Raw genomic sequence first — 21,238 nt, forward strand, 5'->3', positions numbered from 1 at the left:
GAAAGGGGATTATTTCCAGTTGAACTCACAGAGCCAAAAACCTGCTCTGCACTCACTAAATTTTTAAAAATTAAGTTTGACTCATCCTAATGCTATTAATCCCGCAGTGTATAGCATAGTTTGATCCCAGTGAATCTCAAAAATAAAAAGCAAAAAACTCTCCCTTTCATGTTAGAACTGGGGCACAAATTAATTGCAAAGGATACTATCCATATCAAATCAATTTCCCTGTCCTGTCGATTTTTCCTTTGTAATGACTCCCTGTTTGTTTCTTTCCCACTGCTGCTTCATTAATGTAATCTGTTCTCATCTCACTCTTGGTTATCTTTACCAGCCTCTCATTGGTCCCTCTGCAGCTAACAACCTATCACTGTTTTTATTCTGTGCTGTGAGGAACCATGAGATAAATCTCCCTAAAAGATTACACATAATTTTCCTAGTTGAAATCCTTCCTTGATTCTCTGTTGTCTAAAGGATAAAATCCAACTCCTGAACTCTCAAGTTTACTATAAAATTGTCTTCCACAATCTAATCCCAAACCCCAATCCAACTTCACTTCTCAAGGAAAGCCTTTTACAACTGGTTCCCAAATGGCCTTGGAAATGGGACTGGCCCAATGGCACATGATCGTTAACCTTTAGTTCATCGTGTCCCAAACATTAATTATTTTTGGAACAAATAAACAAAAGATAAAGAGCATCCCTTCATTTCTAAATACTATGACTAAAAACACTAGTAAAGGGATCAAGGGTTAATACTCATAAAACAAAACCTACCCTATATTTTTTCATTCCCAAGTAAATTTTACTTCTCAGTAAAACTGCTCACATTTATTTCCAGAGTCCTTCCAACTTCCAATAAACCAAGACTGTCAGAAGATGAGCATGACACTGTTCTCCATGGTGGTAACTCATCAGCCTACCAAAGTGATTACGTTTCACAATGCTCACTTCCCCCTTACCACAGCCCCCTCCTGTACTAGTAGAGCAAATGAGATCACTGGGGGAGCAAGCCAGGAACTGCAAGCAGTGTAGAAAATCAGTTGCTAGGCTGGGAACTGAATCCAGGAATTCTAGTCCTCTTCATATCCAATGACTAAAAGTTGTCCATTTAGCTTTTGTCTGTAAAATTTTTAATTGTTCCTTGTAATTTTTTTTCCTTTTGAGTAAACAAGCTAGCTCTAAGACAGCAAGACTCTCAAGATGTAAGAGCTCCTTCTTCACATGCAAGCTGCAGTTTCACAAGACCTCTATTTTCTACATGTGAGTATCTTAATACATTAGACTTGTAGATTCTGTTTAGACTCCAGGACTCTTCTGGTCAATGGGGATTGCAAATGCAGATCCAGAAACAACTCCTAGAAAGACAACACCTTCAAGTTACATGAATTAAAGACTTGTTCTCCATTTTAATGGATTCCAGACCACCACAACCTAACCCATTCATTATTTTTTCAACAAATATTATTGAGCATATACTATGTTCAGGTTCACTAAAATACACTGATTTTTAAAATACCACCATACATTCAATAACAGACATGCAAAAGACAGAGATCTACTCTAAGATGAAGTGTGGAGTGAGTCCTTAGGCATCATTACTTTATAGTCAGAGGATCATTAGTCTCTATCTTTTAAATGTTGTAAAAGTGTGTTAAAACAAGAATTCAAGGGGCGCCTGGATGGCGCAGTCGGTTGGGCGTCCGACTTCAGCCAGGTCACGATCTCGCGGTCCGTGAGTTCGAGCCCCGCGTCAGGCTCTGGGCTGATGGCTCGGAGCCTGGAGCCTGTTTCCGATTCTGTGTCTCCCTCTCTCTCTGCCCCTCCCCCGTTCATGCTCTGTCTCTCTCTGTCCTAAAAATAAATAAAAAAACGTTTAAAAAAAAAAAAAAAAAAAAAAAAACAAGAATTCAATACACATAAATAAATGTTGTGACCATCCACTCTTTACTCATCACTGAACTGGATATTATGAGATTCTAAAATGGATTGGGAGCAACCATGTATCGGAAAAACATAGATTTTCTGACTCTGTCAAATTCTAGTTGTAGACTTGGACAAGTTACTAAATCTCCCTGAACTCAGTTTCCTCCTATTTAAACGGTGGTATCTGGAAAATCTGCCTAGTCAGGTTGCTGTGATGATTCAATGAGATGTAAAATAAAGTGCCTTGCAGAGGGTAGGTGCTCAGGAACTGTTTATTCTCTTCCTTTCAAAGAAATTAGGGCACTAACCCTCATTAAGACGTTACCATTTTCATAGAAGGCCTAGAACAGTAAGACCAACAGTAAGACCAAATGGAAAGTGAGAAATACCAAAGGCAAAAGCATTGCATCAAAAAGCCTTCGTTATACTCATGAACTAAAAGAAACATTCTTTTAGCAATAAACAAAATGTGACATATCCATACAGTGGGATAGTATTTGACAATAAAAACAAATGAGGTACCAATATAGCTACAATAAGCATAAACCTTGAAAACATTATGCTAAGTTAAAGAAATCAGTCCCAAAGAACCACATATTGTACAATTCCGTTCATGAATAGGCAAAACCCATAGAGACAGAAGGTATATTAGGGGTTGCCTTGATTAGGGGAGGGGAGAATCCAGGGGGAGATAACTAAGCAGTGCAAGGTTTCCTTCTGGAGTGATGAAAATGTTCTAAAATTGACTGTAGTGATGGTTGCACAACCTGTGAATATACTATAAGCCATTAAAGTATATACTTTAAATGTGAGCCATACTGAATGTAAATTATATCTCAAGGAAACTTTTTTTAAAAGATTAAATGAGATAATGCTTACAGCGCCTTGGAAGAGCTCAATAAATGTAGATTGCTGATGTACTGACACTATTTCCAGAAGAAAATACATTCAACCTCCATTTTTTTCATGTAGGCTATTGATGAGAATCACCTGGACCCTTAACATCAAAATTATAAAACCACTCTGTAATACAGAAAAAAAACTTAAGAAATCTTGGCAATGGTCTTAACAACCTACACTCTTATAAACATTTACAACAATCAGAAATAACAGAAAATCTGTCTGGTGACACCTGTGAAGCTGTCCCCAAGTACTTCAGGTAAAGCTTACTGCCTATTCCTCTGTAATTTGTCTGTTCATGTTTCTACACATCACTATCTATTGCATATGTCACTTTTTCCTACTAAGTGTAAGTTCTATTAGAGCAAGGACTATATCCTTGAATGAGCATTTAACAAAAATTCAAGGATTTCTTGTAATTTCTCATCTATCTAAACCTCTGTTTCAGCCTCCTTAAAAAAGAGGAAAGGGTTTTAAAAGCTAAGCAACTTAGCAATTACACCCCATATTCCTACCTCACAGATGAAAATGCCTCAACAGCTAGTTTTGTCACAGACATGAAGTTCCAAGGACAGGAAAGTCCTCAAGGACAGGAAAATAATCTGAAACAGGCTATTTAGCCCTGGGAAAACATTGAAAAGTTTATATAATCAGCCCATGATCTCTGTCACCATCACTAAAGTAAAATGGATGAGAAGCCCCTCCCAGTTCCTCATTAGGCTGCTGCCTTTCAGTGAACAGTTTCCCCTTCTGGCGACCATAGGTACCAATATTAGTAACTAGTAGCAAAGCTTTGCTACTCCAAGTATGGTCCCCAAACTAGCAGCATAGGAAAGACCTAGGAGCTTCTTAGAAATGCAGAATCTCATTTTTAACTAGATCCAGGTGATTTACATGCATATAAGAATTTAGGCATCACTACGATAGAGCTGGTTATGCCTGGGCTTTAGAGTCAGACTGTGTAGATTTGAACTCCACAACAGACCAGCTTGGGTACCTTAGGCAAATCACTTCACCCAAAGGTTCTTGCTACAGCGTGCACTTTAGAAGCACCTGCAGAGATTTTTAAAAATCACAATGCCTCAGCCCAACCCCAAGGGCCCAATATTTTTTTGAAGCTTTCTTGGCAAATTCTAATGTGCAGCCAGAATTGAGAACCACTGACTAATATCTCTAGGCTTCTATCAAATGGGACAGTTAAGAGTACCTGCTTTATGGGGTTGTGAAGAAAAAATACTGATCACCTTTGAAAAGCTTTTGGCCCAGTACTTGGAATGTGTAAGTACTCAATAATTGGTAGTTATTATCATCATACCTGGAAACTGGAAAAAATAGCTGTCCTGGAGAATGAATTAAAACAAAACAAACAAACAAAAAAAAAACAACAGGCTCAAATGTACTAGTCTGGCCCCACCCTATGGGCAGGTACCTGCCAAACTCATGAGGCACCAAAGAAAGGACACAATCAAAGAATGCATTATCCCCAGGATGAGTTTTTCCTTAGCAGCAAACTGTTGATTGAAGCTTCAAGGAAACTACAGTGTGTCAGGTAAGGGATAAACCTTCTCTGCAAGGTGTCAGAAAAGGCCAGCACCCTTACTTGGAATGTACCGATGGGGCTGGGGGGGGGGGGGGGGAAGGACTATTTCAGCAGTTCTGTAACACAGGAAATCCCCCTTACCACACCTTCCTGATTTACACTGATTCTTGATACACACCACATGTGTCCTCAACTCTTTTCCCCTCCCCCCCCAAGTTTTCAATCATTCTGTTCCACATTTAGGTGATGAAAACTTAAAACCTGTGGTTATACCTTCTACGAGAAATTTCATTTTGAAAGCTTGCTAAATTTCAGCTTTACTGCCATGAGGAAACAGAAGAAACAAAAGACCTCAGTCATCTACTAACACAAAAACCCCTAGTGAAGACATTTAATAAGTGTAAGTTTTCTGCTGCAAGTTGTTGAAACTCCTGACCTTTGGACGGGGGTGCCATTCATTTGCTTCTACAAATGGTCTATGAAACAATACCATTTATTTTTGTAATAGTTTTAGGTTACATGTTTAGTTTCACCTATGGATTTTAACTTGGCTAAGCCTGGCCTGTAGTTCCTTTTGAATTTATATCTCACTGGAATTAACCTGAGTCTACTCTTCCAAAGGGATTCATAATGGCCTGGCAAATAATTCCACAATCTGGTTTTTCAACAATTGCAAGGAAATAAACACCCAGATGAAAACGGAATACCTATCAAGGCACTGAGAGACACGTAAAGATTTATCTCAAAGGCGATTACAAAGATTTTTTTAAACTGTGCATGGTTTAGTGACTATTATCACCAAAAAGCTCATGCTCTATTTCCAGCTCTCTGCCTACTCACAGGGGGCCTGCTCATAGTAAATGAAACAGACTCCTCCTCCCTTTCACTGGGTGCACTGTGATAGCTAATGAATGTCGGCTTTTAAATTCTTTGTTGGAAGTCTCCTCAGAGATACTGGCATCCCACAGAGTGCTCTCAAAAGTCCCCTGGTCCTATTCTCTGGGCTAGTTCTAACCTCACCCTGGGTTTGGACCTCGGTCTCAAGGGAGTCTAAGATTCAGGTGGCATCTCAGAGAATGGCATTCTGTGGCCTGTTCAGGGGTTAATGAAAACCAGTTCAAAAAGATGCAAGAATCCAAACTGCAAGAATCTAAACTGGACTCCAGCACACCTTCAAGCAAACACACCCTCTCACAACAGCCACAGACCCATTCCAGCCTCCCATACAACTTGTTTCAGAGTGTCCCAACCACTGCAGAATACAAGCACCCACCTGGTTCACTGTAGTGGAGTAAAGGGACCATCATTAGCTACGGTGCCTCATTTAACAGCATCCGGCTGGAAGGCAGAGGTGCTGCATTCTAATCCCAGCCCTGCCACTTAAAAACCATGTTACTTTGAACAACTTCCTTGAGTCTGTTTCTCATTTATAAAATGAAAATGACAAAATCTAAAATAAACTTACCATACACAGTCCCTGTAAGGATCAGGAATGTTTTTATAATCCTTAAAGAACATTACAAATGTAAAGTGTAATCATTTTTCTCCTGCAAACAACTGAGTAGGGAGCAATTCAAAAATGGCTACCTTCTGCCTTTTTTAGTTTGTTTCCAACAAAACATCATGCCAGGTCTTCATAAGTCTCACTTCTTTGGCTGACTGATATTCAAATCCACAGAGCAGCTTTAATGACATGAGTGACATTCAAAGAGAATCAAGAAATCCTCACCTAGGATTTCTTTCAAATCACACAGTGATATAACATTTGAACAAAAACTCAAAATATTTTGCATGTCACTTTCCATCTGTATCCAAAACTTTACAAAGCACTTATTTCACTAAAGGAAACCATACTTTGATGCACAGAATTAGTTTTGCTGTGGCTGTTTTCTTGACATTTACTCAAAGAATGTATTATAGCTAAAAGGATTAAAATGGATAAGGGTGTTTAAAAAGATGTTAGAGGAAAATAAATAATTTAAATCAAATTCAAATATGAAGAAAGAAATATGATACTGCAGCACTGCTCTGTTACAAACTATAGTCAAATAGCAAACAGAAGCTCTTGCAAAAATGTACCAATGAAAGAATTAAAGAGAATGGTTAAATTACAGCTCATGCACACGTGGATTATGTACTCACTAAAAAAGAAACCATGGTTACTGACTAAAAGGTTTTCTATATAAGCAAGTTATACAATATGATCATAATTATATATATAAAAGTTTATATACATCTGTATACATAGAAAAAGGTCTGAAAAGATACATGCCAGACCATTAAAAGTGATTATATCTAGGGTGCCTGAGTGGCTCATTTGGTTAAGTGTCCAACTTCAGCTCAGATCATGATCTCAGTTTGTGAGTTTGAGCCCCACGTCAGGCTCTGTGCTGACAGCTCAGAGCCTGGAGCCTGCTTCGGATTCTGTGTCCCCCTCTTTCTCTGCTTTTCTCCCACTCATGCTCTGTCTCTCTCTCTCCTTCAAAAATAAATAAACATTAAAAAAATTTTTTTAAGTGACCATATCTCTAGAGTGGGACTGGGGGTCATTTAGTATGTGTACCATCAAATTGATATTAGTGAGTATATATTAGATTGGTAATAAAATAAATAAAGGCATAAACTTTTAAAAGTAAAAATATGAATAAAGAAGTTAAGCATTAACCAGAAATATCCTATAATATTTTTATAAAGCAAAAACAATGAACATAAGAGAGCTTATTCCCTTTAATATATTAAGCTACCAAATAAATGGCAGATAAGTCAACAAGTATTTGCTGAAGAGCTACTATGTAAAAGGCACTCCACTAGATGTTATAGAAACAAAAGAAATGATACAATGACCACTCTCGCAGTGATCTAAAATCTAAGGGTAGAGCATGGCAAAGGAGTGATTTTTAGATAATAAAAGCCTCAGAAAGTCAGGCTTGATGAATGTTTCATGAGGGAATAAATTAATCAAATCACTTTGAGCTGAGTACTGAAGAATTCATAGAGGAGGAGGACAAATTTGAGCAGAGATTTGCAAGGTAGGAAGAATTCAGAAAGTGGTAGAAAGTGGGCAAACAGATGATAGAGTGGGGAATCCAAGGGTTAGAAATGAAGGCAGAGAGAGAGGCTGACTCTCGAGGGCCTTGGAAAACTAGAGGAGAGTGAGAACTTGAGTGAGCAGACAAGAGATGTCTCTAAAGTTTTCTAGCTGGGCAATTAAAGGGGGACAGTGGAGCTTCAGAAAGATTAATCAGGCAGCAGGACAGAGAGAGGACAGAGACAGGGAACTGAAAGAGAAGTGACAGAATGAGGTGACAAGTGACCAAACCAGATGGAAACTGCCACAAAGGAAATATACTTTTCATATAGCCCCATTCTCAAACTTTCAAATCAGACTCAAGCTAATATAAATCCCGAGGAAAGGCCTTGGAAGCTTTCTTGGTAGAAGAACAAGGAACATGGTGCTGTTAGGCTATAATAAGGAGAGTGACAATGACCAACTTCAGACTGAGAATGTCCTGGGTCCAACAACAGCTCTGCCACTTAACAGCAGAGTTACTTAAATCACACCTGAGACTTTTTGTAGAATTATAAACCTCTTTGTTCCTTGGTTTCTTCATTTTAAGTGACTATAAAAGTGTTCTCCACTTGAATTTAACACAATCTCAATTCAAAGAGAAAGACACAGAGGGAGGTATAAAGGGTTTTCTTGAAACTTTACCCTTCTCCATTCCCTTACTCTTCACAGGGTTTCACTGGGCCTAGAACTTAAAGCAGAGTATAGTTCCATTTATAAATAAAAAAATAAATAATAATAATTCTAAAACTGCCCAACAGTTTGACTGTAACCTTCCAACAACTTTTTCAAATATACTTATTTTTCTGCTTTTTATCCTGCCATTTCCCTTATGTCAATAACACTATCCATTTCTATTATTCTCTTCAATGCATCCATTTCAAAAAATACCTCCTTCCCAGAGAAATTAGTAAGTTCTATTCCACATTAGCTCAGTTGTTGTTCTATTACTTCAATATGTCATAAAGTGTGACAACCATCTCTTTCAATTGTTCATGTGTCTATGATTACATTCTTTTGTTGTTTTACCTAACAACTATTTTGTGTTCTAACCCACAAGACTTTCAATTATTCTCATGGGAAGGCCTATGGCACACATATTTTTAATGACTGACAATGTTTAACATAGGGCTTTTGAGTGCCAGACAGATGAATGGATGAATGAATAAAACAATGAATGAGTCAAAGACGGGACCCCTCTCCTACCTAAGCAGGGTAAAGAGAAGACAGGACTAGGTTCTAATTATGGCTCTACCAACTACTCATCTTTATGACCTTGAGCAAATCACATCTTTTCTGAGTCTCAGGTTCTTTGTACCCACACACAAGGCTTCTCATCAGATTGATTTAAGAACTAAACGAAGTAACATATGTAAAGCACAGTTAAGAGTGCAACAAACAGTATCTATTATTGGCATTATTATTATATATCCTCAAGGCCAGGTCAAGAGCCCTCCTCCTAAGGCACCTGTCCTGACTACTCTAGCTCTCACTTAACCTCCTCTCAACTCTTGTAGTCCTTACAGCTTGTCCTACATCATTTAACATTTGACTGTATCCTATCTAGTTCTCGTTGTTATTATTTCTTGTATGTCTTATGTGTCTGAAAAGATATTTAAGCCTGCAGGTTTAATAACTGATGTCACCCAACTCATTCACTGGGTGGTCTTTGGCAAGTTACCCACTCTGTGCCTCGTTCCCCCATCTGTCAAGTGGGAAAAAACAGTGCTTTCCTCATGGGATTGATAAGAGAATTAAATTTGTTAATGCATGTAAATTCCTTAAAATAATATTTGGCACATAATATGCACTCAATAACATTAAGTAATATTATTAATATATCATTACTATCATTAAGCTACAGAAAAATATCCACTCTTATTTCAGAGTATGCCACAACTCTGGGCAATTTACCTTTTTTCAGCTTTCCAATCTCACCTTCGATACTTCAAGGCATTTTTGCCTTTCCAGGGCAAATGAGAATAAGACACTGGTTTAATCCCCAACAATACAAACATCCTCAATACAAATATATACATATAGCTATGTACTCCATCTTTCCTATATGCAGCTTACATTTTTTACTCTTTATTCTTTGCCATAAAAAGCAAAACACATGTATTAAGGTTTGTAAATAATATAAACACTTTGTTTGACTTAAAGTGTCTGTTCCATGCAGTGGGTTGATAGTTATCTCTATATGGATTTTTATGTGTGTCAATACCAGTGTGTTTTGACTGTAAATTCTTAGAGACAAAAATGATGTCTGCTTAAGTTAATCAAACGTCAATTCTGGGGCACTTGGACTAAATGAGATTCAGAGAAGAATTTCAGAAAAATTCAGAAAATGAGGAGGGATGAATGGGGATTGGCTTAACAGAAGGCTTAATAAGAGAAAAGACAGGCAGAGCTTTGAAGGACAAGTAAAATTTTCAATTCAAGAGGGAAGAGGAATGTTCAAGGTGGAGGATATATAAGCAAAGTGGAGGGACTAAGCAAAGATTAATCTGACTGAAGTAGAGAGATAATACTGAGACCACTCTGAAATTCTACAAATATACAAGACCATAGTTTTCTTTCCCAATATAAAACAGGAAAATTACAGACATAGTAAAAATACTGGGGGGAGTATTTCTTCGTAGAAACCGTCAGGGGCTGGCCCGAGGTGGGGGAGAGGAGGAGCCGAGGACGTGGTCTGCTGTGCAAAGTCTGGCTCGGACCAATCTTCCCCGGCCCGGCTGCAACGTGCCCAGCCTCCAGACCTGGCAGGGGGCCGAGTGCAAACCCTGCATGTGGCCTTGAAGCATCCAGGTTTCGGGGGGAGGGACGATTGGCCACCCCAGCCCACCGATTCAGTAAGCACCTTCCAGGCAAGCCCACCTGAGACTGCAGTTCATGCTTTATTCCTCTTGGTAGCCCCAATATCTAGCACTAAGCTTGGCACAGAGTTGATTATATTAAAACGTTATTAAATTAAGCAAAATTACAGTTTTTCACTATACTAAATTGAAGAAAACTGACAGAACTGAACCTCACTCAACCAAATCATGAAACCAAAGGACAGCGGAGTTCAACAAGGTACCTATACCTTCTTACACCAACCACTAATCTAGAAATATGTATTTACCCTGACTACATCACTATCCACAGATGAGTGCAAGAAATAAAACACACCAAATTCTCTCATGCTAGTATCCCCCCTCCCTCTCTCTCTCTCTCTCACACACATACACACACACACACACACACACACACACACACACCTTTCGGTGTTCCCAATCCACTGCCTTATAGACTGAGATAGCTGAAAACTTGATTAAGGCACTACAAAGCACCGAAGTTAATCCATTTTGATGAAGGATTCACAGAAGAGGCTCCTGATTCTAGGAACCCGGACCATGTGACTGGCAGCCTGATCAGACCCAGGGAATCATGAAAGAAATGTCTCTTCTTCTATGAAGTACTCATCCCATCAGGAGGGCTTGGGAAAACAGGAGAGACAATTTAAACTCATTTGGCAAGAGAAATGATATTTCGTATTGGCAACAGTAGCACAATTGTGTTGTTCAGGAACACATAACTGTCTGCATTACCTTTGATCCCAATGACCAGGTGATAAATTATACAAATGTGGCTGTGACTGTAAGGTTTATTTACTGGACTTTCTGATTCCCTGAAATTAACCAAGCTACCTTTACTTGTAACAGATCCCAGAGTTTCCTAATCTCTACCACTTTCAGCACTCTACAGATGGCCACAATGATTAAGTTGTGGCTAAATGAGAGGATGACTACATCTTTGTGAGACGCCATATTCAAATTCACAGTGAGCTTCAGCTAGCACTCGGGACTTGGGTACCAAATTTTTAAACATTACAGAAAATGCATCCATTTTGTTTCTAAAAGGCAGAATAAAACATATATAAAACTTCAGGTGATTTCTGACACCCTTTAATAAAATATTAAATTGAATCAAATCCTTCTAAAGTTGCTGGCAGACAAATCATGAAATACCAAATGAAGAAGTTGGAAGTTTTTCTTCAGCCTAAAAATCTCCAGCAACTGCTTTTGGCTGCGACTGCTAAAGTGACAAGAGATCAGTAGTGTGTAATTTGACATTAATGCCTCGGCCCCATTCATCTTCTCAGCCTCAGTGTCAAAGAGGAACTAGATGCCTGCTCAATGAGTAAATTCATGAATGAATGAATATTATAAAATATTAGCCTGTTATTATTCTATAAGAAGGATAATGTAAAACTTATCAAGCAAGTTCCAAAGCCTTTTCTTTTATATACCCTAAATTTAAATTTTAAGTTGTGCAATTTTAAATTCAATCATGATTCATAACTCAAACTTCACCAAGTACAATTATAAAACACTTTAGCTAGAGTATGTGAACATGTGTAGTAATTTTAAAAAGAGGGCAAGGGTCACTGCCCATGTTGAAAACATGTCCTTCTCCTCTTCAATGGAATAAGAGAACTTATAACAGCCTCTACTTTTCTATAGGAACAATACTATTTTGCTATGCCTAAAACTCAAGATTCTCGTAATCTAATCTAGACTGACCCAACCAACTTTTTCCCTCAAACATGTACTTCCTTGTTCTTCTTCTTCAATTACATATTTTGGAGCTAACAAAAATACATTAGAACTTCTTAAAACTTAATTTAGACATAATTCTAATAATATGAGCTTTTCTTAGAATCATTTCTAAGATGTACTTTATTTTTTATATTTTTTAAATACAAACATTTCTGAATTAACAAAAAAATGTGCAAATAGGCTTCTATAGAAAAATGACATATGGGGCACTCGGGTGGCTCAGTTGAGTGTCCAACTTCGGCTCAGGTCATGATCTCACGGTTCGTGAGTTTGAGCCCTGTGTCGGGCTCTGTGCTAACAGCTCAGAGCCTGGAGCCTGCTTCAGATTCTGTGTCTCCCTCTCTCTCTGCCCCTTCCCTGCTCATGCTCTGTCCCTCACTCTCTCTCTCTCTCTCAAAAAGAAATAAACATTAAAAAAATTTTTTTTTAAAGAAAAATGACATAGTTGTAGCAACATGAACTAAGATAATTCCTAACATGTACCTTCTGTGCAGCCAGGATGGTCTCCTTACTACGCAAACACATATTTAGACTTTGCCTCATGCTCTTTCCCTTCAGTTAAATGTCCTCTCTTCTTGTCTCTACCTGCCTAAACCTATCTTTCACAAGGCCCAACCTAACTCCTATTGAAATCTGGCCCATATTCATCTCTACTTTTCCTGTTACACTTGGCAAACTATTATATCTCACTTAGTACTTCTTTCCATATTGTCTCTGAGTTACTCTTAAGTTTTATCAGTATAAACATTATCTCACTAATTAAGTTATTAGTTCATTGACAGTGGGGACAGTGTCTTTTGAAGGGTATAGGTCAGTTATTTTGTAGAATGTCTTTCAGTTTGTTTTCACTAGTGTTTTTCATAATTACAGATTATTAGAAATTCTTGCAAAGAATATCATAAAGGTGATGTGCCTTCTCATCATATCTTATCAGGGAATACATGATTATCAACATGACTTATCTGTTTATATTAAGCTTGATCACTTTGTTGAAATGATGTCTGTCCACTTCTCTACTGTCAAGTTAGTTTTTTCCTTTTTACAGACCCTCTTCTTCAGAAGCAAATCATCAAATCCAGCATACACTTACAGGGACAAAAGTTACGTTCTACCTCCTAGACAAAGAAGATTTTGTGGACACAAACTAAAACCACCACAACAACTCATTAATATATATTATGGGAGACATGCTTTGAAGTTATGCAAATATCCAGTTTTATGTTAAGGTCTCACCTACTTATTTTAACACTGATTAGTAGATCTTGCCTATAGCAATTATTACTGTCGTGTCCTAATGGTGATTTGGGACACTATCTCAATATTCTTCCATTCTTTGCCCAGCATGAAACTAAACAGAGTAGATAATCAATAAATACCTGTTAAATGTAATTGAATTTCAAGAAACCTTTCTGTGAAATAAAATGAGATGGTAAAAGGTAGGGAAGTTCGAAGCAAATATGTATTTTGGCAGTTGTGCTATTCTTAGGTCTTATGTCTTGATTGATGGAAAGGAAATAGAAAGAAAAAGAATTAACGACCTCACCTCTAAAACTGGGAAAACTTTCAGGAGAAAGACGAACAATAATAATAGTCATATAGTGCCTTAGAGTGTATAAAGTGCACTCACATTCATCATTTAGAATTTGAGAAGGTCTCTGAAGAGAAAATCTTCAAGATGAGGGAGATTAAAAAAAACAACTTTCAAAGTTTGTGAAAAAGAACTATTAAATCAGGAATTGGAAAATCAGGCATAAAACTATATAAGACGCTAACAAGGAAAAGCTAAAGTCAAGGCAAAGAAGAAACAGATACAATATAAAAACAGTATAGGTCCAGTGCAAGGCTTTAAACCAGGTGGTAAGGTTGATTTAATGCATAGCATGAAACCAAGATGACTTAGACTACTTAAGAGTACATGGTTAAAATAATGAAGAATGTCATTAAAATAAGTATTAAGAATGGACTTATAAGATTGTGCATTGAAAGTAAAAAAGGAATAGAATCTTCATATACTGATTCACTCATTTCTTCATTAATCACCTCCATTTTCCTAGGGCTTTAACAGTGCTCTTAACCCAATATATATCCAAAAATATTTGCCGAAGCTCTATATAATGCTAGACATTTCAAAATAGACAATAATTAGATATGGTCCCTTCCTATAAAGATGTGAATTCTAATTGAAAAGGTAAAGCATTTAATAGAAAGGAAAACTTTTCATATACATGTGAAAAGTTAAAGAGCAAAACAAGGCAGAAGGAACCAAAAAGAACAACATAAAGAGTAAAAGCTACAATGGTCCACAGAAAGAAGAGATCACTACACAATGACATGCTCAGGAAAGGCCTTGGGAAAATAAGGGACATTTGCAATGGGCCTTCAGGAATTGGGTAGGGGGTGAGACTTGAACAGAGCCAAGAGAAAGGCATTCGAAGCAGAGATATCTGGCTGAACAAAGATATAGGGTTGAAATAATGAGGGTGCTTTAAGGAGACAATGAAAATCAAGGACTGTAATAAAAAGTATATGAAAACACAGGATCCAAAATGTAAGCTGAAGTTGAAATGTGAAAGGCTCTGAATGTAAAGTTGAGGAGTTTGAACATTTTCTGAAAGCAATCCAAAAATAATCAGAAATTCTGAGAAGAGTGATATAATATGTATGATATTTTAGATATTAAGCTGGCTTTTGATGTGCATAAAAAATGGTGTGTACAAAAGGTAAGGAAAAAGGTAAGATTCCAAGGTATAAAAAAACAATCCTATTTTTATTTCTTCCATCATCACCATGTTTGTATGAAATTCAAGCTGCCTAAGCATAGAGTAGATAACTGTATTAAAAGAGTAACCAGAGACCATCCCAAAGTGATACGTAAACAATAGTTTTAGAAAGTTAGAGAAAATGCAGTGGCATTAAAGTGCTTAAAAGTATTTGGAAAATAGAAGCCACTTGACTTAACTGCCCTATTAATTCAGGGGGAAACAACAACAAATCACAGCAAGGTGGTTATATGAATACATTAACTATAAAAGTGTATTTTACCCAAGTACTATTGGTTCATTTTACTCTTAGCATATAACAAAACTAAAGATTAGTCTCTTGTCTCATTACCATAAAAAAAGTAAGCCACCCTGTTCTCTACCTGGGTCCCTTAAAAACAATTCTCCCTATATTCACTTAATCCTTTTTACCAATTCCCCAATTCTATCTCCTTTCTTCTGTATAAATTTCTGTCTCATCAAATCTTATTCACTCCTTAATCCCACCTTAAAATATTAAATGTTATAAATATTCTGAAATTGCCCTTAATAAAAGTAAGATCCTTAGTCTTTATATAGTGCTTTGTAACTGACACAATATTTTACACACATTACTTCTTAAAAGCCTCACAGAAGCAATGCACAGCAGGTATTATCATCATCCATATGCTACAGAGAAGCAGCAAGCCCAGGGCCACACCATCAAAAGTGATAGAGTGAGGCCTGCAATATAGGCTTTCTAAATCCAAATTCCATATTCTCTTAACTATAGCATTCAATTTCATAATTTGCCAGTAGGGTATCTTATTACTCAAAATGTATGTCATTACTCTGTATCATGTTTAAGTCAATACATCTTTTTTTTAATAAGGTGCTTATGCCCAAGTGCCTATTACAGGGCCATTTGCTAAGAAGACCTAATTATTTTTAAGATGTTCATGATGAGATAATTATCACTGGATAAAGAGTGACAACTAAAGTATAATGTTTGCAAAATTACTAAGACTATACCGAAAACATTTTTGCCTTAAATTCTGTAATGCAACATGCAACAACAAAGACGATATGGGTGATTTAAGGATATCTGAGCATCAAAGGGCAGAAATAGGGCACTCCTACTCTCTTTAACTCTGCTAAGGTCTCAAATACTGACATAGTTCAGAGCATCTTATTACTGGAGAGACATAAATCAAAAGGAGTTCAGCTAGGAGCAATAAAACAGATTAGCGTCTGGAAGTACTGACTTTAAAGAAAGTTTTAAAGGAATTAAATCCAGGTAGTCTAGATAAAAAACAGCTATCAGGAAACCTTTTTTTTTTTTTTTGAAGCTGACACTCACACCAAAGACAAATTAGTTTGAAGACAGAGGTCTTAAAAATGCAAAAAAAAGAAAAAAAAAGAAAAAAAAAGAAGAAAGAAAGAAAAAGAAATAGTCATAAATATTTAGAGAATACTGTATTTAAAAAAAAAATTCAGGATAAATATGCTGGCAAAAACCTACGGGACAGAAGAACTCTTTCCCATAAGTGTGATAAAAACTACATTCCTAGAGATATTTAATACCAGGTTGGACAAAACAAGAAAAGGATTCCATATGGAATGATCCTGTACTGGCCCCTGAAATGGTGGGAAGATTGAAGATGACCTCTTAGATCTTTTCGATTTCTGATTTTTTCTAAATGCTATGAAGTTTTATGGGGCACGGCTTTCTGCCAATTTCCTTTCTCCCCATGATGCCCACTTTCTCCTTTCACAAAGGGAAACAAATTGTATCCTTCATTTTAAGCAGATCTCATGTTCTCAATGAATTGGTAATATAATCCTAGGTACATGTTTGGGAGAAAAAGGCCAATTCCTATAATTTATAATGGTCAGTGGTTCTTGGGGCTCTTCTACATTTTTCCACAAACCAAAGAAGTAGTTCACACGGATTCAAACCAGAGCTGTTTCATCAGGAAAACCAGTAATACTCTCCCTTCTCATGTCTGAGCACAGAGTTGACAGTGACCCTGGAAGCTATAAGGCCCTGGGTCAAGTTACCATCAGAGGTGCTGTTCAGGATTAGCTTTTACCTTTCAGCATTTTATGCTAAGTGACAGCAAAATCTATTGCAATCCACATTTTTATGGTAATGACATTTACCTTTGAAAAGATGTCACCTTAAACTCCTATACACTTTGGCAAATGTTATGAGTAAGTCCTATTCTTGCTTTAAACTCAAGAAGTCTCAGCTTTGCTCTTTCTCCATTCTGACACTTAAAAAAAAAAAAAAAGTTTCTCAGCCACTCTTGAAATATATCTCTCCAGAATTCCCATTCAGTGAAACCCCAGAATATACAACGACATTTCCTTGTTTTGCTGATTTACAAGGACAAGATGTAACAAAATCCAGGGAGCTCTAAGAACCTGTCCTTGAGCCCTTTAAAAATAAAACTGAGGCTCACTTATGAGAAAGGACAGCAGAGAAGAGATAACCCTCCAAGAATGGGCACCAATACCTCTTTTATACAATCTAAACAGCCTCATAGCTGAGGACCCACCAGTTCCCATCTTGACTATTTGAAAGACTTATGTCCCTCTCTCCGCAAAGAAAGTTCATATATATTAATACTATACCCTCTAAACAAAACTTTAAAATGCCATTTTCATTTCTTCCTGGTAAAAATGAGACTGTTCAAACCTAAAAAGATTGGTCTCTCACACTGTAATATGATTTGGAGTTTTCAAAGCCCTTCCAACACTTAACTACTCGATCCTGGCAAGAAAGAAGGCTGGCATTTACACAATCTCATTTTAAAACAGAAAAAAAAAAAAATGCGACTCTGACATCAGGCAGTCTGAAGGAGAACCCACTGTGGAGATTTTCAAACATCCCCTAACAAAGGTCCAATCTAAAAGGTATTATCCACAAAACTTTAGAGTGGGTTTCAAAAGAGGCTGAATCACCCATATCCTCATCTCAGGAAAGCAAGAAATAAGAAAAAAACAGAAAGCACTTTTTTCTAGAGTTTTAGGAATCAAACGTGACCCTGATCCTTTAGTAGCCTATGAACTTGTCTGAATTTTCTCAAAAAACCCGCTAATCTCCCCACAGGACCAGCCTGCTAATTGTTCTGGCCACCACGTCTCGGCCCTGGAGCGCAGCCGCCCAGCGAAAGGCCGGCAGCCTGGACCAGGACAACTTGTGACCCCCTCTGCGGAATCGCGTCAGAAGCGCCACACTCCAGTGTCCCCTAGCCCGCAGCTACCAGCTTTTCAGAGGAGCTGCTACCAGGCTCTCCTCCAAGCCGGCTACCCACCCACCTTCTCTCCCCCCCCCCCCCCCCCCCCAGCAAGAGTTCGCTCCTATTCCTCAAACGTCCCCCATCCCGCTAGACTGGAAGTAAGTTGTTTCTCACCATCCTCATAGTTTTTGAGATAGTAATCCGGGCCGGGGCCCCCGCGGCTTTTCGCCGGGTTCCTCAGGTTCTGGAACTGCAGGAAGTCGGTCCTTTTGCCCCCGAAGCGCAGAAAGGCGGGCGAAAGTCCCCGAGCCAGGGTCACCAGGCGCTTGGAGCTGCAGGGGTACAGAAAGAGAGAGAAAAGGATCCGGGGTGAGAGGCGACCCGGAGCGGAGCGCCGACCACGGCTCTCTCCCCACTCTCCGAGAGCGACCCGGCCGAGGCTACGGGCCGTGTCAGCCCCAGCCCGCCACCCGCGCGGGCCCCGGCGTCTCGCGTGCGCCTGGCTCCCCGGGCTACGCCTCCTGCGCCCAGCCGGCCGCGGTCCCCTCCCTCAGACAACCCGACGCCGCTCGCCAAAGGTACTTCTTCCCAGTCGGTTAGTCTGTTTGTTAATGCAGTGCGTGTGGGGGGCCGAGGGGGGGGCACTTCTGCTGAGAACACGGGGCTTAGGCGCAGTCGCCCAGCTTCTGCCACTGCCGGGAAAGCGCTCCTGGCGGAGACGCGCAGCGCGTGGACTGCAGAGCTCCGACTTTTGCCAAACTTACAGGCTGGAAGCCGGAATCTGCATCCCCTGCCCCAGGGGCACTGCAACCTCAGTGGAGAAGGTGAAACAGGCCTCCTTTCTTTCAGAGCAGGTACCTGAGGTCAGGTTGGTTCTTTTTTTAATGCTAAAGTTGATCTTCCTTTAATACTACTGTCGTGTAACAACTGCATCCATCTCCCTAACACTGGGCGAGAGATTGCCGGGGTAAATCCCTGCTTTTCTGAGAACTTTCCCCATCCGGGCTTTGCACGGTAAAAGCAATGTCTCTTTGGGCCCTGAAATAATTCAGCCGGCTCTCAGGAGGGGTAACATCCTCCTCTCCACTCTACTTCAACTCCATCTTTTTCGTGGCGCCCTTTGGAAGCCAACTCTTGGAAAAGTGAAGTTTGCCGAAATGTGGACCTGCTCGTCTGAGGGCACTCGAAGAGCATCAGAACACCAGCATTTACGTTTATTTAGGTTCAGGATTTCCATAAGTAAGCAGTTTTAAAAGCCAACCGCTACTTCAGGAAGGGGTGACGAAGGAGCGGTGCAAGTGCTCTTAGCACCAAAGAATTTGAATCTGGATCTGTAAGTTATTTTTAACGCTTTGCTGGCTCAGGTCCTGAAAATCCAAATCCAAATGGAGAAATTACAGAGGATCATAACGGAGGTGGGTATGAGAGAAAAAAGCTGGGGACTCCAATTTCGGAGAGTTCCTGAAAGCCGCGCACTGCCGCACCGAGAAGCCCGGTGGCCGGGAACGTCTGGCGGAGGACTCCAAGACTGAGTTCTGGGACAGGCGCCGTCTGGGCGTCGCGCGGGCCCGCGACAGGCAGAGGCCTCGGCACGAGTGCGGCCCCGCGGAAAAGGCATTTCCAACCACCGTCCGTCCGGAAGCCTGTACAGCTAATGCAAATGCGCCCCGCCACGGCTTCTTCCCCGAAAAGCTTCCTACCAGAATCCTTTCTGCAGCAAGCATTTAACAAGATGGTTTAAAAAGAAAGGAAGGTAGGAAAAAGAAGCCTGGGGGCGTCCGCGCAGCTGGAGTAGTGCAGTGCAGGTGGGGCGTGTATTTCGGAAAACCCCGTCGCCCCCCACCAACACACGAGCTTAGAGACGCGCTCCGTTGCAAGGGCCCGAGGAGGACGCCGGGCGGCGCGGAGCTCTTCCCGCCTTCCCAGCGGAGGCGCGGGCATAAACAAACGACCGCAGCGGCAGCAACACCAGCCGTTGGTCCTACTGCAACGCTCGCTCCACGTGGAAGGAGTGCTCCACGTGGAAGGAGTGCTCCACGTGGCGCCTCCCGCTACCTGCCGCGTCCGCTGACCCGGCCGAGGCCCCGGCGGTCCCGCACAACCGAATGGCGAGAGCGCGCCAGCACCAAAGCGGATTTCGAAAGGAGTGAAAGATACTCACGAAAGACGCGCGGCGGACGCGGCCTCCCGGCAGAAGAGTGGGACTGGGAGAGCGCTCAGGGCTCTTCGGGGGAGCCCACAGCTGAGGCTCCCATTCGGAGGGAATTTTTAATAACTCAACACTTGGATTCGACATTGCAGACGATTTATTTATTTTTTGCACTGCAACTGTCCCTGATTAGTTGCCTAACTGCTACACAGTAACAACCCAGGGAGAGAGTGAGCCCAATTAGATTCCAAGCCCTTGAATAAGAGGGGAGTCCATGGTACAAACCACGCGGTTCGGTAATCCGCTGGTGCCAGGTTCAGACCTCTGAAACATCCCCGGAGTATTTCTAGGACCCTTTCCGCTCTGCTTATATACCCTATCACTGGAGCGAGAATTTTTTTTTCTTTAAAGAAAAACCAAACTATGCAGTTACCGCAGGAGATTTAAGGAGGAGGGACTGGGGGGCCATTCGGTCTATAAAAAAGCCTCTTACAAAGTCCTGAAGTCTGGAGAGGACAGCGGAGTATATAAAAGAAAACTTAAAATATCCGATCTAACTTGCCCACCGCTCAAGCCTCTGCCTAAATTCGTTTTCTGTCTGGGAGTGGGAGAGAACGGACAAATCGATCTTTTCGTGGAAAATTCCACTTTCGTGCTATCCCCCGCTTGAACACTCACAGACACAGGCACACACACTCTCTCACACACGCACCCATTCCTCTCGGGTCTTTGTTGCTCGAGACCTTTTCTTCACTTTTGTAACTGCCCTGAACCTCTTGTTTCTTTTTCAGAAGGAGACAGGGAGGCTAATTGTGGGTATATGTAAGCACAACATTTTTTCAGTCATAACTGATAAGTTTCTGAAATGCCTTCTGCATTGCAAACATGTGCATCTTAATAGAAAACATTGCTTTTCTCAATCACCAGTTAAAGCCTCACAGCAAATATTCCAGGAGAAGGAAAACCTCTTTTCTTCTCTTTGTGAGATGCGCTTGGCTTATTTTCTTCTTCTTCTTCCCCCTTTGGAATGGGGGATGGGGGGTGTTACTTAAAAAAAAAAAAAAAAATGA

At 40.0% G+C, this 21,238-nt stretch overlaps 1 protein-coding gene across 3 annotated transcripts in view; it reads right to left on the bottom strand.

Moving 5' to 3' along the window:
* HPSE2 (heparanase 2 (inactive)) overlaps nt 1-21,238 on the bottom strand; it is a 688,711-nt gene that overhangs the window by 667,099 nt on the left and 374 nt on the right. For all 3 annotated transcript variants that reach the window (XM_058697425.1, XM_058697426.1, XM_058697427.1), the window contains exon 2: nt 18,194-18,351. In XM_058697425.1, coding sequence (XP_058553408.1) covers nt 18,194-18,351 — 158 coding nt within the window. The remainder of the gene's footprint in view (nt 1-18,193; nt 18,352-21,238) is intronic.

This window comes from Neofelis nebulosa, chromosome 13 (genome assembly GCF_028018385.1).
Source record: "Neofelis nebulosa isolate mNeoNeb1 chromosome 13, mNeoNeb1.pri, whole genome shotgun sequence".
Classification (NCBI taxonomy): Eukaryota; Metazoa; Chordata; class Mammalia; order Carnivora; family Felidae; genus Neofelis; species Neofelis nebulosa.